The sequence below is a fragment of the Hylobates moloch genome, unplaced genomic scaffold (assembly GCF_009828535.3).
Source record: "Hylobates moloch isolate HMO894 unplaced genomic scaffold, HMol_V3 SCAFFOLD_1, whole genome shotgun sequence".
Taxonomy (NCBI): Eukaryota; Metazoa; Chordata; class Mammalia; order Primates; family Hylobatidae; genus Hylobates; species Hylobates moloch.
The window spans coordinates 140988431-141011798 of record NW_026652276.1 but is presented as its reverse complement, the minus strand read 5'-3'; the positions used below and the strand labels follow the sequence as shown (position 1 = coordinate 141011798).

General features: G+C 42.9%; 1 protein-coding gene across 2 annotated transcripts in view; it reads right to left on the bottom strand.

Moving 5' to 3' along the window:
* JAZF1 (JAZF zinc finger 1) overlaps positions 1–23368 on the bottom strand; it is a 350559-nt gene that overhangs the window by 165605 nt on the left and 161586 nt on the right. The window contains exon 1 of one of the 2 annotated variants that reach the window (XM_058446188.1): positions 22441–22483. The exons of the other annotated variant lie outside the window; for it this stretch is intronic. Within the exon in view, the coding sequence (XP_058302171.1) occupies positions 22441–22480 (40 nt within the window). The 5' untranslated portion in view covers positions 22481–22483. Of the gene's footprint in view, positions 1–22440; positions 22484–23368 lie in introns of those variants that run through there. 2 annotated transcript variants of the gene reach the window in all.

Sequence of the window (23368 nt, the reverse complement as noted above, 5' to 3'; positions counted from 1 at the left end):
CCTTCCCCCAGCTTTCGAACTTGAGAAGCCACAGAGTTGTAGACTTTGTTCAGCACAGCCTTCCACAACATTCCGTGTGGAGTTTGCTGCATCCTCCTCTTCCTCACTCTGCACCACTGTGTTCCTAGTACTAGCACTGCAATTATGCCCCTGCAGGGATGTTATCCAGGCATATCCTCTCCTCCTTCCACACTTTTCAGAGGTGAAGAACTTGTCTCAACTTCTTTCATTTCTCTAGCACTCAGCTCAGTGCCCTGCATGTAGGAAATGAAAAGTAATTGCTGAAGGAATACACTGATCCACTATTTTTATAATGAGAAAATTGAAGGCTTTTGCTTACAGGTAGCAGCTTCATCAAAGGCATTTGTTTCCTTCACCATCCAAAGCCCCACTAAAATAGAAATGAATGAATAAAAAACTAACCAAGGATAGAAGAATAGCAGCAGAGGCATCAGGAAGTAAGTTATTTGAACCAGTGTTTTGGAAAATGGAAAACCCATACAGGAGTAGACAAAGACCTAGAGTAGATACAGTCTCAAGTACCTGCAGTGGGGGAGACCCACAGCCAGGATCTGAAGCCCCTGCAGAAACCCTGATAGGCCCCAGACTTAGAGGTGTCAGGTATGGCAAAAGGCAAGTGGGGGAAGGTTCAGGTCTGAAAATAGGGGGGTTGTTTAAAAGGTTGATTATCCAGGGACACTAAAGCAGGACACCAACCATAGTGGAGGGAGGAGAGGGGAGAGTGCAGGGCTGAAAACAGGGGAGTTAAAATGGAAATATGCCAACTCCACTGCTCCCAATAACAATGGTAACCAGTCAGGAGGATTCTTCTCTGATTCAGTTAAGTGGGTGTGGAGAAAATACTGCCAATGCCAACATCTGGTGATTCCTTAATTAAACGATCTCCCTACAGTTAAGTGCATGGTCAACAAGCTCCATCCATGCTTCTACCCAGAGCCTCCTAGCAGCTTTTTATTGCTGTGATATATTTTCTTAAGAGTCAAAGTCTTGCTCTATTGCTCAGGCTGGAGTACAATGGTGGAATCAGACCATAGCTCACTGCAGCCTCAAACTCTGGGCTCAAGAGGTCCTCCTGCCTCACCCTCCTGAGCAGATAGGACTGCAGGTATGCACCACCATAGCTGAGCAATAGTTCTATTTTTTTTTTTTTTTTTTTTTTTTAGAGATGGGGTCTTGCTATATTGCCTAGGCTAGTCTTCAACTCCTGGCCTCAAGCAATCCTCTTGCCTCAGCCTCCCAAAGTGCTGGGATTAGTTGTGAGCCACTGAACTCAGCCTGCCTTGGCTTTAAATATGAGCCAAGAACAGTCAAGAAATTGTTTCTCGACATTGGAAGAAAAGTCTTAAACGTGAATGAGAGAAACCAGAACAAACAAATGGGGAGGGCAGGACAGAAAAAATGAAGGGAGGAAGAGAGGAATGGGGGGAAGATGGAAGGAAGGAAGGCAGACACGAGCAAAGGAACAAACACATCAAGGCCTGGGAAGTTAAGTGACATGTCTACTTACACAAACTCGGTACTGGCAGGGCTAGGACCAGAAGCCCTGCATCCTGAGTCTTATTGGGCCAGCATTTGGACTATTAAAAATGCTGCTCATCCTCTAAAGACATTTCATTGCTACTATCCAGTTGTAACACTGGTCTCTGTATAGATAGTCTTTTTCATACTTTCTTAAAAGCCCCATTGTTCTGTTGGCTGCAACTTTTACCCCACTTTGAAGACTGAATTTGTTGCATCAACAATTTACAAAGACCAACTTTTAATTCATGGCTAGTTTACTTCAGCTGCTGAAACAAATAATGCTTGTTGGCAATGGCCCTTTAAAAAAAAATTCTACAATTGCACATAACTAGCCTTTGAATGGATCAACTTTTCCTTAGTTTATAGACATGTCATTTGAAACTTTTCCCAAGCCATAATTTCCATTACAGGGAAGTCAGTGCAAATTTCAGTGAGATTCTTGCTTTCCCAAATTCAATGTGAAATCCAGATGCGGTTAAGTGTTGCTGTAAACTTTATGAGTTAAATATCTAAAAGTCAGGGACACTGCGCAGCACAATAACACCATCTATTAAAACAAGCCTTCGTGTTCACATTTGTAGCCTGAGTTTTCCTGCCACAAGTGAATGAATAAACATTATTCAACCAAGAACTGTTTGGACAATGCTCCATAGCCTAAATCAGCTGCTACTGCAACGTTCCCTATTCCTGGCAGACCAGAAGGTTAAAATGATTAAAAATAATTCTGACTAGGATATTTCCCAACTTTACCAGTCTATCCAGCTTGTAGGACCATCAATGACTGCTTGAATTTTTCCCCAAGTATAAGATGTATAGTCCTTCTATCTATGAAAATGACACTACCAGTTCACACTCTTCAGTGGTGATGGGGTGTGCTTTGTTCACCCAAGCTCTCGCCTTGTTACTTGTGAGAAAAGAGCCTGCCAGAAACCATAATGGCTGCAAGATATGCTTGTGAAGTATACAGCCTGCACATCTGTATACAGCAGCCCTGGAGACTGGGGTGCTGAGATTAAACAACAATAAAATTCTTTCAAACTGGAGTAAGGCCAAAACTTGGTCCCATTTAATCCTGGGGCCAAGTTAATTTGTGTGCACACACAAATAAATATACATGCCTGCTTTCTCCAGAAATGAACCTGATGACGGATCCAACCAGCATGCAACACAAAAGATCATAAAGAAGCTGGTATATCTCTCCTGCTCATGAAAAGAGCCTATGAGAAGGTATCTGGAAGAGAAGACAGCTGCCTGTGAGTGAGGCTTAGTGACAAAAGAAAAGGCAAGAACATGAGGCTCTCGAATTCGTCTCTGAAGGCTGGAAGGCAAAAACCTGTTTATGGAAAGAAAACCTTCCCCTCTTTCTGCCTAACATTGTTTGCCCAAGGAAATCCTACCCATCTTCCAAGGCTTTGGCCCATATAGTACTTTCAGCATGCGTCGTACCATATATATTTGCAAATATGTCTTATCAGCCCATTAAAATGGCAGCTTCTTAAGGAACCAGATCTTAGAGGCCACAAATCCTAAGCCCAGTGTTCTGTAAATAAATCAGTGCCCATGATGATATATGATGAATACATGAATGAATGCCCTGGACATGCAGTACCACAGAGGATACAAAAGAATTCAGCTCAGACAGCTCTGCCTTGGAGAGTCAGGCAAACAGGAGGGGAAAACAGGCCCATGGTAAATGACTTTACCAGGATATATACTTCCATCAAAATACATCCCACCAAGCACAGATGTTCAGAGGGCTATAAAATGATGTACAATTCACAATAATAAGGGATAGAGGGCAGATAGGGCTAATCTGGGAAGGCTTTACTGATGAATGGGAACTGAGCCAGGTTTTGAAGGGAGTGAGCATAGCGAATCATTCACAGGTGAGGGCGGGAAACCTAAGAATAGCATAGGGGAGAAGTCTGTGGATGCTGCGGAAAAGCAGTGGAGTTGAAGAGTATTAGTTGTAGTATTAGTATTAGTTGTAGAATATTTATAGAGACACTTTTTAGAGATACTTCAGAAAGTGGTACTGAACTGCAGGCAATTTTGCAGCAACCTCCCGACCCCCCATCCCTGCCCTGGGATATTTGGCAAAGTCTGCTAACAATTGGAGGGAGGGTTCCAGTATAGTATCTAGGGGGTAGAGGTCAGGGACGCTGCTGAACACCCTACATACGCATGCAGAGTAGCGCCTACAACAAAGAATCATCTGTTCTAAAATGTCAATAATGTCAAAGTTGAGAAACCCTGCTTTAAAACTACACAAATATTATGAGAAACAGAGCTATTGCTCCTAGATTGCTTCTAGGTGATAATTTGTTGTTTTCTGCAGTCTAAATCAAGAGGCCAGAAGGCTGGTGAGGAGACAACAAGAGAAGAATAACACAGAGGCTGTTTGGACCTAGATAAGTGCTCCTTTTTTCTTTCTTTCTTTTTTTTTTTTTTGTTTTGAGACAGAGTCTCACTCTATCACCCAGGATGGAGTAGTGGGATCTCAGCTCTCTGCAACCTCTGCCTCCCGGGTTCAAGCGATTCTCATGCCTCAGCCTCCTGAGTAGCTGGGATTACAGGCATCCGCCACCACACCCGACTAATTTTTGTATTTTTAGTAGAGATGGGGTTTCACCATGTTGGCCAGAGTGGTCTCGAACTCCTGGGCTCAAGCAATCCACTGGCCTTGGCCTCCCAAAGCGCTGGGATTACAGGCATGAGCCACAGCACCTAGCCAGTTCTTATTTTCTTAATGGAGACAAATAAATTGAATTTATTTAAAAATGACATTGAATTCTTGCCATGTTTAGTTGCTTAGGGGAAACTTTAAGTCAGTAGGTTCACAACTGAGCGAAAAAGATGAACAGAATTCACAGTTAACAATAATCTGGCCAGTCGCAGTGGCTCATGTCTGTAATCCCAGCACTTTGGGAGGCCAAGGTGGGCAAATCACTTGAAGTCAGGAGTTCGAGACCAGCCTGGGCAACCTGGTAATACCCTGCCTCTACTAAAAATACAAAAATTAGCCAGGCATGGTGGCGTGCCTGTAATCCCAGCTACATGGGAGGATGAGACATGAGAATCGCTTGAATCCGGGAGATAGAGGTTGCAGTGAGCCGAGAACGTGCCACTGCACTCCAGCCTAGGTAACAGAGTAAGACCCTGTCTCAAAAACAAAACAAAACAAAAATCTAAACAAAAAAATCCAATAATCTAAGACAGACTACAATGTTTGTCAATATAGAGGAATATACTAATTACTCTAGAAACAAAACATGATTCTCTGTGCAACTCAGGGGAACTTCTTGAAAGAAAAATTTACATGAGTCTTGAACTAAATCCACATTCGGAAAAGATGAGAAAATGATGAGTCTGAATAGAAGACAGTTTCAGCAGATAAACAGAAGTATTTAATAGAAAGTAGCAGGGAGTGGCAAGAAGTCAGTGGGGCTGGAACTCGGCAAGAGACCTGAAATGCAGATTGGGTCACATCACAAAAGGCTTGCAATGCTTTCCAAGAGTTCAAACTTCGTTCTGCAGACGATGCAGAGCACTGAAGGTATAAACTGATAAGGCCCATGTTTTAGAAAAATAACCAGGGATGGCAGGGAGGACTGGGCGGCGGGGAACTGGGATGTAGAAATATAAGATTTGGTGAAAAAGAACTGGAAATAGAAGATTTTTCTTATGTTATAGATCTGAGTATTTCATTACAAAACAAAGAAGTAACTAGAAGGTGAAAAGGAGTTTGATAGACAAGAATATGAGGTCTGCTTCTGACGTGTGGTAAGATATTCTGCAGAACCAAGAAGTCTGGAACTCAAAGGGGAGATAAAAGACTCATGGTATAGATAGGAAGTGAAGTGCTGAAGAATCCCATCATAACACCACACATTCCAACAGGCAACTGAACCAAAGCATATCTCTCAAAACAAAACAATGATATTCCATAAAACCCCAACTACCCTGATTAAAAACTCGCTTATCATTTAACTTGGCCAAATATTGGCTGAGAACCTACTAGGCCCAGTGGAATTCCAGCAGGGATTTTTTAAAAGCCAGAGGTTGTGCTGCATTTGAAACCAACTGAATGGTAAATTTCCCAAAAGATGACTATGAAAGACTGGGGGGAAAAAGAATAGAATAAAAATTGGCCCTGAGTTCAGTTTTGATCTGGTACCCGAGTCTCCAAGGCTTACTATGACAATTGACCTCTCATTGGCACATTTGTTGTTGCATACAAGTCAAACTGCCTCAATTCAATCCTAGCTGTGTAACTTCTTTAAGCCTCAGTTGTTTTCATCCACAAGAAGTTGATAAGGATAGTCCTTTCACCCTAGGGTTGAAATGTGGATTAAATTAGCAAGCATGTTAAGTGTAACTACTGCTCAGTTCTTTAGTCCATAAGGCGTTTTGAAACTAAAATTTGCATTGTTCTGGATTATTTTCATTTTATGTGGCATAATGATACATAGAAAATCTAACAATTCATCACTCACTTAAGTGTGGCTGGGACTGCTGGCTGCTGCCCAAGGGCTATTTTCCCCCCTTTCCCTCCATCATGCTTAGAAACATGGCTTCCTGGTATAAAAACCACATTTCCCAGCATTCCTTGAGCCAGGTGCATTCATGTGACTAAGTCTTGGCCAATAGGATAAGGCTTCAGGAAGTCTCCTTAATATGGTAGATTTCTTTCAGGCTGCCTGAAATTCTGGGCATGAGATAATCTTGTGAATGGAAGTCATACATGGTGAAGCAACACAATAGGAGTCTGGATCCCTGATTGGGTGAAGCTCCGTACTACTCTTGAACTGAGCACCTCCAGCCTTCTTTAAAGTGAGAGAAATAAACTTATCTTCCAATTAAGCCATATATTTGAAGGTTTTTCAATTACATGAAGCCAAACCAAAACTTGACTGAAATACAAAACAACCGGAATTCTGGTTTATTTTGTTGGACCTAAAACTCTCATCTGAAACATGAAATATTTCATGTTTCATTTTATTTTCTTGGATTTAAAAGAAAAAAAAAACCTCTTTAAAAATGTATCATACTAAGTGCATGGAAAGAAAATCAGAGTAAAATCACACCTGAATCACCACAGCCTCTGTGGCTAACTCTAAACAGGGATGGTTAAAGACTGGGAGAAAGAGGAGGAAAAAAATCATCATGTCAAATTATGGCTCTTTTGGTCGTTTTAAGACTTTCTCCAGAATTAGTTATTAGAGGGCAATAATGAAGCAAATTGCACATGCATATTACTTCTGAGTTATGAACAATACAACCAGCAGTAACCTTTGAAGCTGTCAGGATCTTTTCAGGCAGGCAATTAAAGTGAAAAATGAGAGTGTGCACAACTTCCATCACCCAATACTACATGTAATAACACCACCTACAAACACTGACATAGGAGTGGGGCTCAGTCTGAATATTTATTAATGCAGATCTGTTCCCATTTGTTCCTCGCCTTTTCCTATAACCCATCCCACCTCCACCTGCCAAAATTTTTTTTTCTTTAAAGGGCAGCCCTGACATCATGCATCACATTTACCTGAAACCTACATGCACCGTGACATCTCTCCTATCTGCACTGAAAGAAATTTTCCTCCCTTTCCCTTGACTCAAATATAAATTTAGGACAAGCTTAGATTCTAGAAGGAAAAGAAGTTGATAAAGAAGTAAGCCCAATCAGGAAAACACAAAATAAGATGAAAATAATCAATAATGGATATTTACAGATGGCCAAATATGTACATCAAGTATGGGGTGCTAGACACTGAAGGCCCCCGCTGCCTGCCCCTACCCACCCCTGCCAACACACATATAAAAAGGTCTCAGCTCTCAGACTGGATTATAGAGGATGTGACTTATATTGATCTAAAAATAATCTAGTGTAGAAGTATCAGCTTTCCTAATAAAGTGTAAGAATCACTATTTGCATGTTTTGTGATTTAAGTACCTGGACTTTAGAGAAATGGCAGGGATAACCAGAAAGGGGGGGTACCTGATGAGCCAGTTGGAGTAGGTGTTCTCAAGCTAAGAAGAAACACCCATGCTAGAGGCCTAATACCTGATGCCTATGATCCCATCTGTGAGTCTGTCTCCTGTGGTTTCAGCCATTTCTAAAGCAACAAGAGCCTAGAGGCCAGTGGTTTCTAGCCAGAACTGCCCATTATTATCACCTGGGTAACTTAAAAAAAAAAAAAGTCTGATGCCAAGACCCATCCCCAAAGATTCTAATATGCAATCAGGGTTGACAATTACTATTATAGACTCTGAGAAGGCTCAGAAACTGGAAAAGGGATAGAGAACTGGTTGGGAAAGTTATTTACACCAATTTGCATCCCTCCCACCCTTCCAAACTAAAAAGGCAATTGTGAAACTGGAAAGGAACTACTGGAAGTGATTTAAAAGTTGTATAAGTCCGACATCCAGTGAAATAATTTTGTTTATTTATTTATTTATTTATTTTCGAGATGAAGTCTTGCTCTGTCCCTCAGGCTGGAATGCAGTGGCATGATCTCAGCTTACTGCAACCTCCACCTCTTGGGTTCAAGTGATTCTCATGCCTCAGTCTCCCAAGTAGCTGGGATTACAGGTGTGCACCATCACACCTAGCTAATTTTTGTATTTTTAGTAGAGATGGGGTTTCGCCATATTGGCCAGGCTGGTCTCGAACTCCTGACTTCAAGTGATTTGCCCACCTCGGCCTCCCAAAGTGCTGGGATTACAGGCGTGAACCACAAGACCTACCTGAAATCATTAAATTCTGACTTCACTTGGGACTCAGGTTTATTTCCCCCGCTTTCACTTTCTATACAGAAAGTGTTAAGCTTAGTAATTATGTAGACAAGTTAGTGTTTTCACGTATTTCGAAAACCAAATCACAATCTTTGAATTGTGAGTGGTTTTCATCTATTCGGTAAAAGTGTTCTGACAAGACCTCTGACAGGGAACCATTTATTTTTCTTCACAGTATGTGCCTACAATTAATAAAACCACATCACTTTAGTTGTTCTGTGGTTCAGAATTTTCTGTAAGTCAGATTGGCCAGAACCAGTGTGGTTTTCCTGTACTGTTACTATTCACCTCGGTAACAAATCAGGCCATATCCAAGTATATTAGTTTTGTATTTTGGAAGCCAGTTTTGTCAAGGATTTGGCAAAAGGAATTGCCTTCGTTACTTCCTATCTCCCAGGGAAGCCGAATCATTGCTTAAAAAAAAAAAGTCACAGGGACAAAGAGCTGAACATCCAGACAGAGACTGACTGGATGGCTCTGCCTAAGAGTTACCAAATGTAAGTGCACATAGGTCACAGCTTACTCAGGTCAAATTCTGGTCCAAGAGGCTCTGCCAGGCTGGCTAGAGCATTATGCATGCCGACTCCACACCCAGGTGGCAGCCAGGGACACAGTGTTCAGGCTCGTGGGCCACAGAGGTTATGTGCTAGCTGGGGATTTATTGCTCCTGATTCTGTGCAGGTTGTGTATTCATTCTACTTGCTAATGAGTAGGGGAGCATGCTGAGCTGTAACTCAGATTGATCTCGCTGATGGTGTGAATTTGGGTGTCTGGGAAGTCCCTGGACCTTCTCAGTTATCTGGCACTTGGCAGATGGCTCCTGACAATCTTGGCTTCTGTGGAAGGACTTCTGGGAATTAACTCTGGACTTTCTGTTGCTTAAAAAAACAAAAAAAGGCTTAAATTTCTTTAGACAATGTAAGATGGTAGTTACTGACAGTCTGCTATTTTCTGTGTGACTTGAGCAAGTTTCTCAGCAGATAAAGATGACAGTGACTCATGGCTCCTACACATGAAGAGGTTATTAAGAGGATTAAAAGAGATAAGCCATAGACAGCACAGAGCACAGTGGCTGGTACATGATAAATACTTAATAAATCTTATCCACTAGGGGCTGGGCTCAGTGGCTCATGCCTGTAATACCAGCACTTTGGGAGGCAGAAGCAGCTGGATCACCCCAACTTGGTGAAACCCCACTCTACTAAAATACAAAAAGCAGCCAGGTGTGGTGGTGTGCTCCTGTAGTCCCAGCTACTCAGGAGGCTGAGTCAGGAGAATCGCTTGAACCTGCGAAGCGGAGGTTGCAGTGAGCCAAGACGGCACCACTGCACTCCAGCCTGGGTGACAGAGCAAGACTGTGTCTCAAAAAAACAAAACCAAAAAAACCCCAAACACCAAAAACTTACCCACTAGGTACATTATTATTTTAGGTAGTAAGGTCTGAAAGCATTTAGTGCTTGCGTTGTGGGATTACATTTGGGAACAATCAATAGTTCTCAAGTAGCAATAATAACTGATAATAAAGATATTATTACTATCACTGAGTGTCTACTATGGGTCAATACAAAATGAATTGCTTTTCGTGTGCAGTCCTCATGAAAATCCTGTAAGGGAGATATGTCCTGACCCACACCGCTTCCCAGAAGAAAATAAAAAGCTCAGAAAAGGCCCAAATCACAGGACCAGGAGAGAAAGCCTTAAATCTGGGTTTGTCTGACTTCAAAGTATGTGCTATTTGACCACATTTGCTGCTTCCCCTCAGTAGAAATAACTTGTTTCATAGTACGGAGCCCTACAACACTGTTCAGTAACAATGCTCTCAAACTAAATTGCCGGGTGGCCTTTCCTTTGTATTTTAACTTTTAAGGTGATTTTATTATATCTCTTCCATAAATGAACATGGATTTTTATACCAAAATTAAAATAAGCATTATGTAACTATTAGTATAAAACATTTTTGTTCTTGTATGACCCAACATCATCTCACACAGCCCCAGAAGCACATGGAACACTTTCCAGGCACCCCACCTTGCCCAATTCCCACTCTTTAAGTGCTATCCAGCTACTGCAATGGGACGTCAACAGCCCCATAACTTAGGAGCAGGTAAAAGTATGGTATTCCTGATCTTTCCAATAAAGTTTATGTTTTTGATTGCCCATGTCTGACTCTAGACATATAATTATTTCTGGACCCAAATATTTCTCATGCCCAGTACTCCGGGAGGCCAAGGTGGGCAGATCACCTGAGGTTAGGAGTTTGAGACCAGTCTGGCCAACACGGTGAAACCCCGTCTCTACTAAAAATAAAAAAAATTAGCCGGGTGTGGTGAGGTGGGAGCTCACCTGAGGCAGGGAGTTCGAGAGCAGTCCGGCCAACATGGTGAAACCCTGTCTCTACTAAAAATACAAAAATTAGCCAGGTGTGGTGATGCGTGCCTGTAATCCCAGCTACTGGGGAGGCTGAGGCAGGAGAATCGCTTGAACCCGGGAGGCGGAGGTTGCAGTGAGCCGAGATCAAGCCGCTGCACTCCAGCCTGGGCAACAGATTGAGACTCCATCTCAAAAAAAAAAATTATTTCTGGACACTAAGGTTGCTCTTGGGGCTGGCAGGCAGCTCTCTGAATTAAGTGGTTGGTTTTGGCCTCATTTGCCATGGCGTCAGGAATCAATACAAATTGACCAGGTGACCGGCTGGATGGGAAAGCATACAGGTCTGAGCCATGCCTCTTTCCCTTTTTTAAAAAGACTTAAAAATTAGACTTTTTAAAAGAGCAGTGTTAGGTTCACAGCAAAATGGAGAGGAAGGTACAGAGATATCCCATATACTTCCGCCCCCGCCCCATGCACGGCCTCTCCCATTACTAGCATTCCCCACTAGAGTTCTTTTTTTTCCTTGCTAAAAAGTACTTCATAGAATGCTGGAATGCTTTGGAAGCACTGAGGTGAAATATTTAGACAAATTCTGATGGAAATCAGAACCCACGACAGAAGCTGCAACACTGTTACTGCACCTGCATCTTTTATTAAGTTTCTCCTTTGGGTGACTGATTTTAAAAAACACCAGAGGTTCTAGTCCAGGTTCCAATTATTTCTAGCTTAGAGATTTCATCAAGTCTGTTTCTTTACCTATGAAAAGAAGATAATGATATATGCACCAACTCCCTCACAAGCTTTAAGTGAGGATCATACATTTTAATTATTTATTTTCAAAATTAATTATTATTATTATTTCTTTTAGGGATAGTGTCTGTTGCCCAGGCTGCAGTACAGTGGCATAAACATGGCTCACTGCAATGTCAATCTCCTGGGCTCAAGAGATCCTCCTACCTCAGCTTCCTGAGTGGCTGGGACTACAGGCATGCACCACTATGCTCAGCGAATTAAAAAAAGAATCCTCCCACCTTGGCCTCCCAAAGTGCTGGGATTATAGGCGTGAACCACTGTGTGAATCATACATTTTAATTGAGCAATTCCAGTATAAATTCTAAGGACCTACCTCAGCTTCCAAGATAAGGTGGCCTGAGAGTCATTGTTTCTCAAGCAGGAATAACCCAGTGTAGTCATGTCTTAACTCATTAGTCTCTTTGGCAAATAATCTCTGTGAAGAGAAGGCTTAAACTGTACACTAAAATAGAAACCTGAATTATTTGTATAAAGAACTTAGATTTCATTTTACTTTTGCTATCCTTGGAACTTGAGTGCACACACGCACTCGGATTATGATTTTTCTCTTGCAAGAGTAGGGACTTGCATCAGAAAAGTTCTTCAAAAGTTCTTCCAAAGAGCCATGTGACTTTTCAGTAGCGATAGAAAACCTTTTGGCTAGCTTTAAGCTGAGTTTATTAAAAGCCATTCTGATTCACTACAAACTGTGTGATCAACTAACTTGTTTTATACATAAAAGACAGCCTTTCAATTTATAAAACCAAGATACATTTAAATGATTTTATCACACATTCAAGCCAAATGCAAAACTTTCTATCATGGTTAAGTAAAATAGACATTATCAAGGTAATCACAAGGCATCAGATTCCTCAGAGAAGCTCGGGAGACCTCTGGAATTTGGTAAACGTTACTATCAGCTGAGTTTCAACAAATGGAAGGCAAAGACTCTGATGGATTTTCTAGGCTTACTTAAGATGAGGTTTAATGTTCTAGACATGGATTCAATATAATAAAGATACTGTGTCTTCATTTCTATGGCTTGGTTTTAAAAGGAATGCAGAGATAACATACTTTAAAAAAAAAAAGTAGTTGCTGAGTATCTAGAACTACTCTGCCTGTCAATCTCTCCTCCCTTCAGCCCACACCTTCCTACTTTAGCCAATCAGTTCAGTGTTTTTACAGTATTTTTGATGCAACTCACATTAAGACATACATTTTAAATCATAACCAGTACACCCCTCCAGACCCAAACATACGAAAGTTTCACAAAACACTACTAAACTTCACCATATGTGATGTACCCTGATAATACCATTGCTTTTTTTTTTTTTTTTTTTTTTTAGACAGAGTCTCGCTCTGTCACCCGGGCTGGAGTGCAGTGGCACCATCTCGGCTCACTGCAACCTCTGCCTCCCAGGTTCAAGCGATTCTCCTGCCTCAGCCTCCCGAGTAGCTGGGACTACAGGCGCATGTTACCATGCCGAGCTAATTTTTTGTATTTTTAGTAGAGACGGGGTTTCACCATGTTAGCCAGGCTGGTCTCCATCTCCTGACCTTGTGATCCGCCTGCCTCAGCCTCCCAAAGTGCTGGGATCACAGGCGTGAGCCACCACACCCACACCCAGTCACCACTGCATTTTTTAAAAATGTTATGACAACCCATTAAATTGATGTTGTCACTGACTAATGAGTCCTAAATGGTGACTTCAAACAAATTCGAGTCTTGCTGAATTACAAATCAATAACGTCATGTGTTAAGTCCACTCCCACACATGGCTCTTTATTGCTTATATGATAAGAGATTTAGGTAAAACACAGAAGATCATTTGCAATTTGGCTCCATCAATCAAATTATTCAAACTCATCTCTAGTTCTCTAAATGCCTCCTACACTCCAGCAACTGCTAACTTCTTCCCGTCCTCTGCACATACCTCATCTACACTCTATACCTTTGGTTCTGATTATCCTGTTTGCCTTTCTGTGTCCTGTTCCGTGTGCCAAGCACTGTTTTACACAGTCTCTCTTGCCTCTGGTTAGGTTCAGAGAAAATCAGGGGGTGAAAGGAGAGGGTGGTCCAGTATTTGTTCTACTCCCTCCTGAGCTAGGCATGGTTTTGGAAGCAGCTGCTATGCTCCACCTAGGGCCACAGCTCTGGGAGGGCAGTCGTCCCCCTTGCAAGGCTGCCACTCTCCAGGTTCTGTTCACAGCGTCACCTCCCCTTCCCCTTCAGCTGTCTGCTGTTACTAGGTCCCGGGTGTCTCAACATCTCTTACCCTGCTACACCCCTATAAATAGCCCCCATATTTAACTCTCTTCTATTCTTTGGGGGCCCAGAATGATATGCCTTTGTAACACATGCTACCCAGAACACCTCGTCCTCACCTGCTTTTCTGTGGTCATCCTCAAACCCATCATCCAAAGTCCACTATAAAAGTCACCTCCTCTACAAAACATTCCATGAAGCTACATGGTAGAATCTGCCTTAATAGTCAGGCATATTAAAAAAATAGATTACATTTTAAAGTGCTTTGTTCCCAACAGACTCAGCTTCTCCAAAAGCCAGCAACTTGTTTCTTTCCTGTCCCTAGCATTTAGCACAAGGGCTGGCAAATAATCATGATCATTGAAAGAATAAATGAATGAAAGGTAAGAGGATTCTCGATTATTAAATGACATCACAACTGCATGCCAGTAGGTCGTATTTTCTAACAAGAGGGTCTACAGAGCTGCTTTGTCTGAATTCCCATTCTGGGGTGATCTAGTCACCCCATTTTCTCTAAATGTAGCTGCCGGGATCCAGCTAGAGACAACTGCTGCTTACTGTGTGGTGAACCCAGTATCTCAGGTGGTAACTAGCTGGCTCCCCACAATCCCACATCACCTGGCAGGGTGTTTCTGCTTACGATGCTAATGAGATTTTACTTGAAAGTAGTAATTATTGCCACAACCCAAGAAAATAATTAATGGCCAATTTTAGTGGGCAAAATATTCATTAATCAAGTCAACAGACAAGAGACCTGCAGAGTTTAGGAAAAAGGTCCTTAGAGAGAAGGAAAAAAAGATAATCACCTAGAGATTTCTCCTTTTCGTAAGTATAGGTTAAATCTATTCAATTATAGTCTCTTGAAAGTTTACATTTCAGATTTAGTCCAATGACTTCTAATGAAGTCTAGGTTTAAACTTTTGAGTTTTAGAATGCATTGCACGACTGTTATTTAATCATTACACTGCACAAAAAGGTAGTGATAATGAGGAGACAACATTAATCTCATATTTGGTTGGTTTAAAACACTTCACGCAAGGATTTCTGAACATGACAAATGTCAGCTTCTGTTTTCTTATATTACAAGTGAGGAGGAAGAAAGGTGTCTTGATGAGAATGCCACTGGGCTTGGTGAACGTTTACGTCATCTTTGACCCTTATAAACACACAGCTTTTTAACTGAGGGTGAGAGGACATTTTAAATTCTTCTAACACCTTGGTAATCAGAGCGCAGGGAAATATCTGCCCAAAAAACAACACAGTGACCCAGAGATCAAATCAAACCTACACCTACTATTAAAAGATACTTCAATCCCAAAGAGCATGGGCCCTCATAAAAAATGATAAACAAACCCCTCCGGCCTCTCCCTCCAGCCCTTCTTCTCAATGCCCTTTTATAATATTCATGTCCTCAGATTTATGTCGACCATATATTGCCTACAAGTGTCTCCCCATTCCATTAAAAGGGACTTAAGGGACGGGAGATGGGTCACAGAAGGCAGCAAACAATAACTGACAGTTGAGTTTATTTTTTAAAACCAAAAAAACTTCCATGTTTTAATTTAACTTTAAATGCTAACAACCATATTCTAGGCTCGACATGCCCGTAAAGCTGTTTCACAGTCCAGGGAAAAAAATTTTTATTGTAAATAATGTTCACCATCCACATCTTAACAGTCTGGATGCTGAAGCATTTTTCATTTAGAGTAACGATCTCCAGGAGTAAAAATAATATAATTATAACTGAACTACTTGGTCAGCTAAATCACAACCAGAAATGCACTGGTATGTATTTCATTCACCGTGTCAAAAAATCTTCATTCTGAACCATCAACACAGCACTAAATTTTGATCCGTCATTGAAAACAGGTCGCTTCTATTTCTGGCTTACAGCATGGTAACAGGGCACAGCAATTGGCAAAGACAGTTAATATTTCACATTAAATCTCCCTACCTGACCTTCTGAATCAAAAATGGAGGGGCTCATGAAGAAGAAATTAAGTAAACACTCTTTTTTCTTTAAAAAAACAAAACCAAAAAAACCCCTCTTAAAGGATAGAAAAGAACGACTGAAATTCTTGGGATACAAATTTGTTGTTGATAGGTCAGCCAATAAAGGCCACTGAAGGGTGTGGGCTGCACCCCTGGGCTGCCTCCTCTTAAAGACAGATAGGAGGGAAGAGGGAGTTTCTTGGTGTCTAGGTGGTCCTTAAGACAAGCCAGAACTGGCATTTCCAGTGGAAGGAGGACTACAAGGTCAAAGGGTATGTCAGCCACTTTGGGTGTGGCCTCAGCTGGCCCTTTGCAACCCACCGCTACTGAGGGTTGAGATGTGGACAGAGGTGATGGACATGCATTGCAGAAGGAAGCAACATCTCTTGAGACTCTTCTCCTCCATGACTCGTTTTGAAATCACTTGTGGATCTGTATTTAAACCACGTTTTTATCTTTCTTTTAGTTTACCTTTAAATACAATTTGAGGAAAGTTTTGCAGATACTTCTCCCTTCTTTTTCCCACCACAACCCAAGCCTAGGTAAAGTGACCCTCCCATCTGCTCCTTTTAGTTGCCCCATCTTCACACTTACCCCATGGTTTGAAACATCCTGATGGGCATTCTCTCCCACTAGCTCCGTGTTTCTCAACCTGGGTAGGTTTATCGAGTAGCGTTTCCCTGCTATAGCCCCGGTGATTCCAATTTAATTGATCTGGCATGAAAGACCCACTGAGACACTTGAGTGCACCCCAGGTGACTCTCATGTGCAGTCAGGGCTGAGAACTACTGCTGTGCTAAGCTCCCCGAGGACAAGCCCCAGGGCTGTTCACGTTTGAACCAGACCTAGCACAGGGCCTGCTTGCTAAATAGTAATGGAGTACATAAAAGAATGTTGTTCAGTGATTAAAGAAGACAGTGGGAGGAAAAAATAGGAGGGCCATTCAGGATGGCCTCTCAAACTTGAGTGTGCATCAGAATCACCTGGAGGCCTGTTACAGCTCAGGATAGCGGGGGTTGGGGGGGTAGGGCGGGCATCCCCAGTGTTCCTGATTTAGTAGCTCTAGGGTAGGCCCTGAGAATTTCTATTTTTTACAAGCTCCCAGGTGACGCTGATGCTGCTGACTGATCTCAGGACCACACTTCTAGAACCACGGCACTGAAATGACCAAAGCAGTCTAGTAATCTTAGATGAGATGACACATTGTAACGGGCTGCAGGATCTGATGAGGTGGCCAAGGATAGTAATTCTATGAGGGACTCACAAGGAGGGGCTGCACAGGTCTTTAATCCTATCTGATTGCTGGCCACAGGGCTGAGGAAATCTCCCTTTTAGACTATGATTCCAATTCACTCAGCTACCTTTAATCTTCATGGCTTAAGTATATGAATTATCCATCACGTGTCCACTATTATTCAGAATTAGGGTGTGGTTGGCAAGAAGAACAGACTGCCATCAATATCTAAATAAAAATTACAGTAACACTTTCTCAGAAATAGGCCCAAGAAAAAATTTTCCAAAAGCAACCAGTGGCAGACCTAGGCCAGACAACAAACCGATGGCTGCTAGTTAAATCAACTGAGGCACTGGATTCTACAGCTGTAAAAATACAGTGGTTTAAAATCCAAGCTTCCAACAGCCATCCAAATAGATGCTAAAATTACATGGTGGGGAGGGGAATGCATGCTCTCTTTAATTATTGCCAGTTAAGAGATTTCTTTCTTAACAGATAAAGGAAAGGAATAGGAAAATGCCAATTGCATTTGGTTTTCCTAAGAGAGCACTGGCTACTGGTTCCTAGTACCCTACCATCACCCAAGCCATTGAACAGTGACACAAATGGCATTGTGACAGTAACACAAGCATGGGTTCTCTCTCCATTTCTGATGAATCATCTTAAGGGTTGACATGGTTTGGCTGTGTCCCCACCCAAATCTCATCTTGAATTCCCACGTGTTGTGGGAGGGACCTGGTGGGAGGTAATTGAATCATGGGGGCAAGTCTTTCCCATGCTGTTGTTGTGATAGTGAATAAGTCTCAAAAGATCTGATAGTTTTAAAAAGGGGAGTTTCCCTGCACAAGCTCTTTCTGCCTGCTGCCATCTATGAAAGACATGACTTGCTCCTCCTTGCCTTCCACCATGATTCTGAGGCTTCCCCAGCCACGTGGATCTGTAAGTTCATTAAACCTTTTTCTTTTGTAAATTGCCCAGTCTTGGGTATGTCTGTAACAGCAGCATGGAAACAGACTAATATATGGGTCCTAGACAGCAGTAATAAACCTGGGTGTTAGACAACTGAATGTCTCTCTACTTTGGGGTTGTGAGACAGTCTTCAAGGAGTTTCTAGAACAGAAGTAAACAGGAAACTATGTTCTCTGAAAACACAGTCTGTTATTGGGAAGGGAGTAGCATAAAGGTGGTGGGCTCATCCACTCAACAAGGATCAACTCTTACATTTGCAGAAAGCAGTGGTTTAAAGTGCGGTCCCAGACCAGCCCCTGCCACTCCCCAGACCTAGCAAAAGCAGAAAGTGTGTGTGTGTGTATGTGTGTGTGTAGGGGTAGGGGGCAGTGCAACCTACATTTTAATAAGTCCCATGCTAAAAATTCTGACGCAGCTCAAGTTTGAGAGCTACTGACAGGGCTTCAGAGTCCTCGAAGCACCTCGGCATAGCTTTTCTTGGGCAAGTCCAACAACCACGTGGAAAAGATAGTATCATTCCATTTTAAACATTAGGGAACTGAACTGAGACAACCAAGATAAGCTTAAGGAGGCATAGTGGCTAAATGTTAATACAGGATCCTGGAACAGAAAAATGACATTAGGGGAAAACTAAGGAAATCTGAATAAAGAATAGCCAACAATGCATTAATTTGGTTAATTAATTGTAACAAATAGACTACACTAATGTAAGACATTAATAATAGGGAAAACTGGGCATGGGAATGTATAAGAACTGTACTATCTTTGTGATTTTTTTCTAAAATAAAAAGTTTGTTTAAAACAATTAGGGAACTGATGCTCTGAGATACATGTTAAAGCAAGATGCTAAATACACAATGGGTGCCTATGGCATTATTTTCTGTATGTTTAAAATATTTATGAAATATTTTATAATAAATTATACAATACTTTGAAACTGTAAAAACTATACATACTCAGACACTGTTTTGTCTTTTCTCCGGAAAAGGACTGGCATGTGTTTAGATAAGGATGCTGTGCTTGCAGCAGGCCTGAAACATACCCTTGTCCCAGCAGAGGCTGTGGATCCTTTTTGTGCAAGCCCTCTTTGTATTGTTAGCTCTGGCACCACGAAGGGGACCTGCCCATGCTCAGGATCACCCCTGAAAAATAACTGCTGTGATGGGAGATGCTCTGGGTCCCACCTGCTCCCCAGGCTCCAGGTCCCTGCCTCTCCCCTCATACCCACCACAGGCCTGGGCATCTCATCATGTTTATAACCCCACAGGGCCCTCATCTCAGCTAGGCCTCCTCCAACAGTAGCTGCTCCTTCTCCAGACAGTGACGGCATTTTAATGAGGGCACTATAGAGCCTCTGAGCCCTGCAGGAGTGAACTGCATGCTGAAAGCTGCCGGTGCCTTCAGACCAAGCCAGTTGGCCATTTCCCTCTGCCTTTCTTTGCTGCAGACTGGACTGCCCTTGGTCAGAGGTAAAACCCATGCCCCTCGCCCCAGTGGCTTCTGATGGAGCAATGCCTCTGAGGCCAGCCCGGAGCTCTTGATGATGCATCAAGTCACTTACTTACCTCTTTCTTCTCCAACCTCTGAAGGAGTTAAAAACAGGTGGTGAAACCGACAGAATGGGGATTCAGAGGAAAGAGAGCTAAGAGGCCCGAACAACCCATAAACTGAATTTTAATCCCTAGAATAGTGGGACATTCATGGCTGCCCACATGTTTCTGAGGCTGGCTATTTTCGCTCTGCTGTTTTAATGCCAACACCAAGGAATGTGTGTGGCAGCCAGCCTTCCCCTGACACCTTTGCCTTGGGTCTTACCCAGACCAAATAAGTGAGGATGAGGGGACAGGGGCCAAGGGGGCATTGTTTGTGAGTTCAAGAAACAACACTGAAAGCTTACTGGTTTGTTTTCTAGACCAAATACATCACCCTCATGTACCTGCTGGCTCCCCCTGCCCTTACTCATGCCATTATGTCATTTTTGACTGCTCTCCCTCCACTCCTCAGTGGAGTCAAATACAATCCCTCCCTAAAAGGCCTGTTGAAGTCCAAAAGGCAGCCCAGGGGATTGTTCTCTGCCTTCTTTTGTATCATTCATTCTTTCATTCAACCAATATTTATTGAAGACCTACTATGTGCCAGGTACTGTTCTAGGCACTAGAAATATGGCAGTGAACAACAAAAAAAAGAAGATTTACATTCTGGGAAGGACAAGGGTCAATAAGGACATCACTAAATATACATTGTTATGTGTACTATGTCAGATGGTAATTTCCAGGAAGAGAAACAGAACAGGGGAAGGGATGAAAGTGACAGCCATCCTCCTCTCTTCACTGGCACTTAGGTTAAATATGCCATTATCTGGCTGGGCCCAGTGGCTCACACCTATAATTCCAGCACTTTGGGAGGCTGAGGCAGGTGGATCACCCGAGGTCAGGAGTTCGAGACCAGCCTGACCAATATGGTGAAACCTCATCTCTACTAAAAATACAAAAATTAGCCGGGCATGCTGGTGGGCGCCTGTAATCCCAACTACTCAGGAGGCTAAGGCAGGAGAATTGCTTGAACCTGGGAGGCAGAGGTTACAGTGAGCTGAGATCACGCCACTGTACTCCAGCCTAGGTAACAGCAAGACTCCATTTCAGGGAAAAAAAAAAAAAAAAAAAAGCCATTATTTAACTCAGTTAATGTTTCGTTTCTTCTTCAGCTAGATCCTCTATGTTCTCAAACAATTAAGGGCTGTTTTCGGCTTCTTCCAGCATAGGATTGTACACACTGTCGCTGTTCAACCAATTCTGTTGAACAAAAAAACTTATACAGCTGATTCATATTTTAGAAACATAGACCTTCTGGGTGCAAAGGGAAGTCAGGAGATGAATTAATCCAGTGGAACTGCAGGCAGTGAGTCATCCATTCCACACCTACTTTCCAGCAGCCATGTCCTAGGCACATGAGTGCAGCACTGGCCAGATACTTGTGGGCTCACCAGTGAAATCCTGCCCTCGTGATGTGTACATTTTGGTGAAAAAGACCAGCAAATGATAAGCGATTACTTCTTTGTTTTTGTTGTTGTTGTTTGTTTGTTTGAGACAGAGTCTCGTTCTGTTGCCCAGGCTAGAGTGCAGTGGCACGATCTCGGTTCACTGCAACCTCCACCTCCGGGGTTCAAGCGATTCTTGAGTCTCAGCCTTCCACGTAGCTGGGATTACAGGTGCCTGCCACCACGCCTGGCTAATTTATTGTAATTTTAGTAGAGACGGGGTTTCACCATGTTGGTCAGTCTGGTCTCGAACTGATCTCGGGTGATCCACCCGCCTCAGCCTCCCAAAGTGGATAAGCAATTACCTCTATGAAGGAAACGGGCAGGGAGATGAAAAGGAGAAAAGCAACACGGAGGAGAAAAGCAACACGGAGGAAAAGCCTTTCCACGGAGATGATGTTCCAGCCAAGACGGGAAGGGGGAGAAGGCGCCAGCGAGGCCAAGGGCAGGATGGGGGTGGGCAAGGATACTGAGAAACAGCTCCTGGAGGCGGAGTCGGCCAGGGCACAAGCCTGGAGGCGGAAATGTGCTGGGTGCATGGTCACAGAATCCAGTTAGTGTGGGGATGAGGCTGGGGAAGGCAGGAGCCAGCTTTCATAGGCCCTTCTGGGCCACTGTAGGGAGTGTGGGTTTCATTCTAGTGCAATGGAAAGACACAGGAGAGTCTGAGCAGGAGAGAACACAAGATTTCTATTTTAAGAGGATCCCTCTGAAAAGACAGCCCCAGAATCAGGGTGACTACATGTCACACTTTGCCAGGGACAGTGCCACTTTATACCTGTTGTCCTAGCATCATTATTAATAGCACCCCATTTCACTCTCCAAAGTGTTGCAGATTAAGGGAAAAATTATACAGTCATCCTATCCAGAACCCATTATTATAACTAACATGATTCACTGTTCTGAGAAATCTATATGCTCTGTACCAGTCACATCCCCCCAAATACAGCAGAGGCTGAATACAACATATTCTATGGTGGGAAATTAAGCCTGTCCTCCAGCACCGCAATTATAAAAAGGTTCTACTGTGTTCTGGTGGTTTTTTTTTGAAAGACAGGAAGAAGAGAAAATTCTATAAACTTCGCTCCATGATGTATTCCACCTTTTACAGCTGCTGCGGGGGAAAAACTTTTCCACAGATCAAATCTAAAATGTTCGTGGTTCAGGTGGAGTCTGTCCTCACTTGATATGGACAAAAAGGGCCAGTCATTGCTGTCTGTGCAGAGATCCTGAGAGTCCTGTTCTTGAAGAAGCCTGCCAAAATCACCTCTGAGCAGCTCCAGGTTACATAAGCCCTGTTTCTCTAACCTCTCCTCTCAGGTCTTATTTTTCAAATGTTCAGTCATCCTTGTGGCTCCTCTGTTTATCCTCGCCAAGTTCTTCACACTGACACAGTACTTCTAAAGTTATACTCCAGAAGCCCTCTGCTATTTTCCCTACCAAATCTTTCCAGAAGCCTCAAAGCCATTCTCCTCTGCATCTAAGCCATGGGCCGGGAAACTGGAACCGGTGCGGACAAGCCACACTGTACCTCCTGCCTTGCTTCCACCTGTCCTCCTTGGACCAGACCACCTAAAGAGAGGATTAAGCATAATCTTACCGTGTCTGGGGGACAAAGGCACGTAGGGTGGCAACCTCTGTCAGCTTGGATTATGCCCCTTCTCATATTCCATCTTAGAATCTCAGAATGTTGGGGTAAACGCGACCTTAGCAACACTCTTGTCATTTGGTAGATTTATTGAAGGCTGATCCTACAAATTGCTCATAGACGGGACAGAACTCACCCTGGACCGTGGCCCTTCCCCTCTGCTTTGCTGCCTCTCCAACCACTTCATGGAAATGTTACCATCCTCTGATTGATTTATACTGACTGAGCTGAATTTACATGTCTTTTCCTACCCCCCACCTTGACTTTGTTTAGCTTCTTGAGGGCAAATAATATATTTAATAGGTCTCTGTATTATTCACAACATGGCATCTTCCATGTAGCCAGGTTTCTGGGGAGATATTTGCTGAAACTCCTGAATGGATTCTTAAGGCTCCTCCTTGCTTTATGATAGAAACAAGAGTAACACTCCCAGGCTTTTGGGGGTCACAGGCTCTGGGACAAACAGACCTGACTCCAAATCCAGGCTATGCCACTAGTTTCCAGGCTATGCCACTAGTTTACCAGCTAGTAGTTAACTAGTTGTAGGAAAGGTATTATAATTCATCTTCATCAGAATAATGGGTGCAATATACCTACCTCTTTCTGAGGGCTACAAAAGCCTACCTATGTTGTACAGAAATGCCTCAGCAGACACATGTTCTGCTCTGAACACCACTTCTCCCTCTTTTGCTTGCTCTGCTCAGCTATTTTCCCAATAGG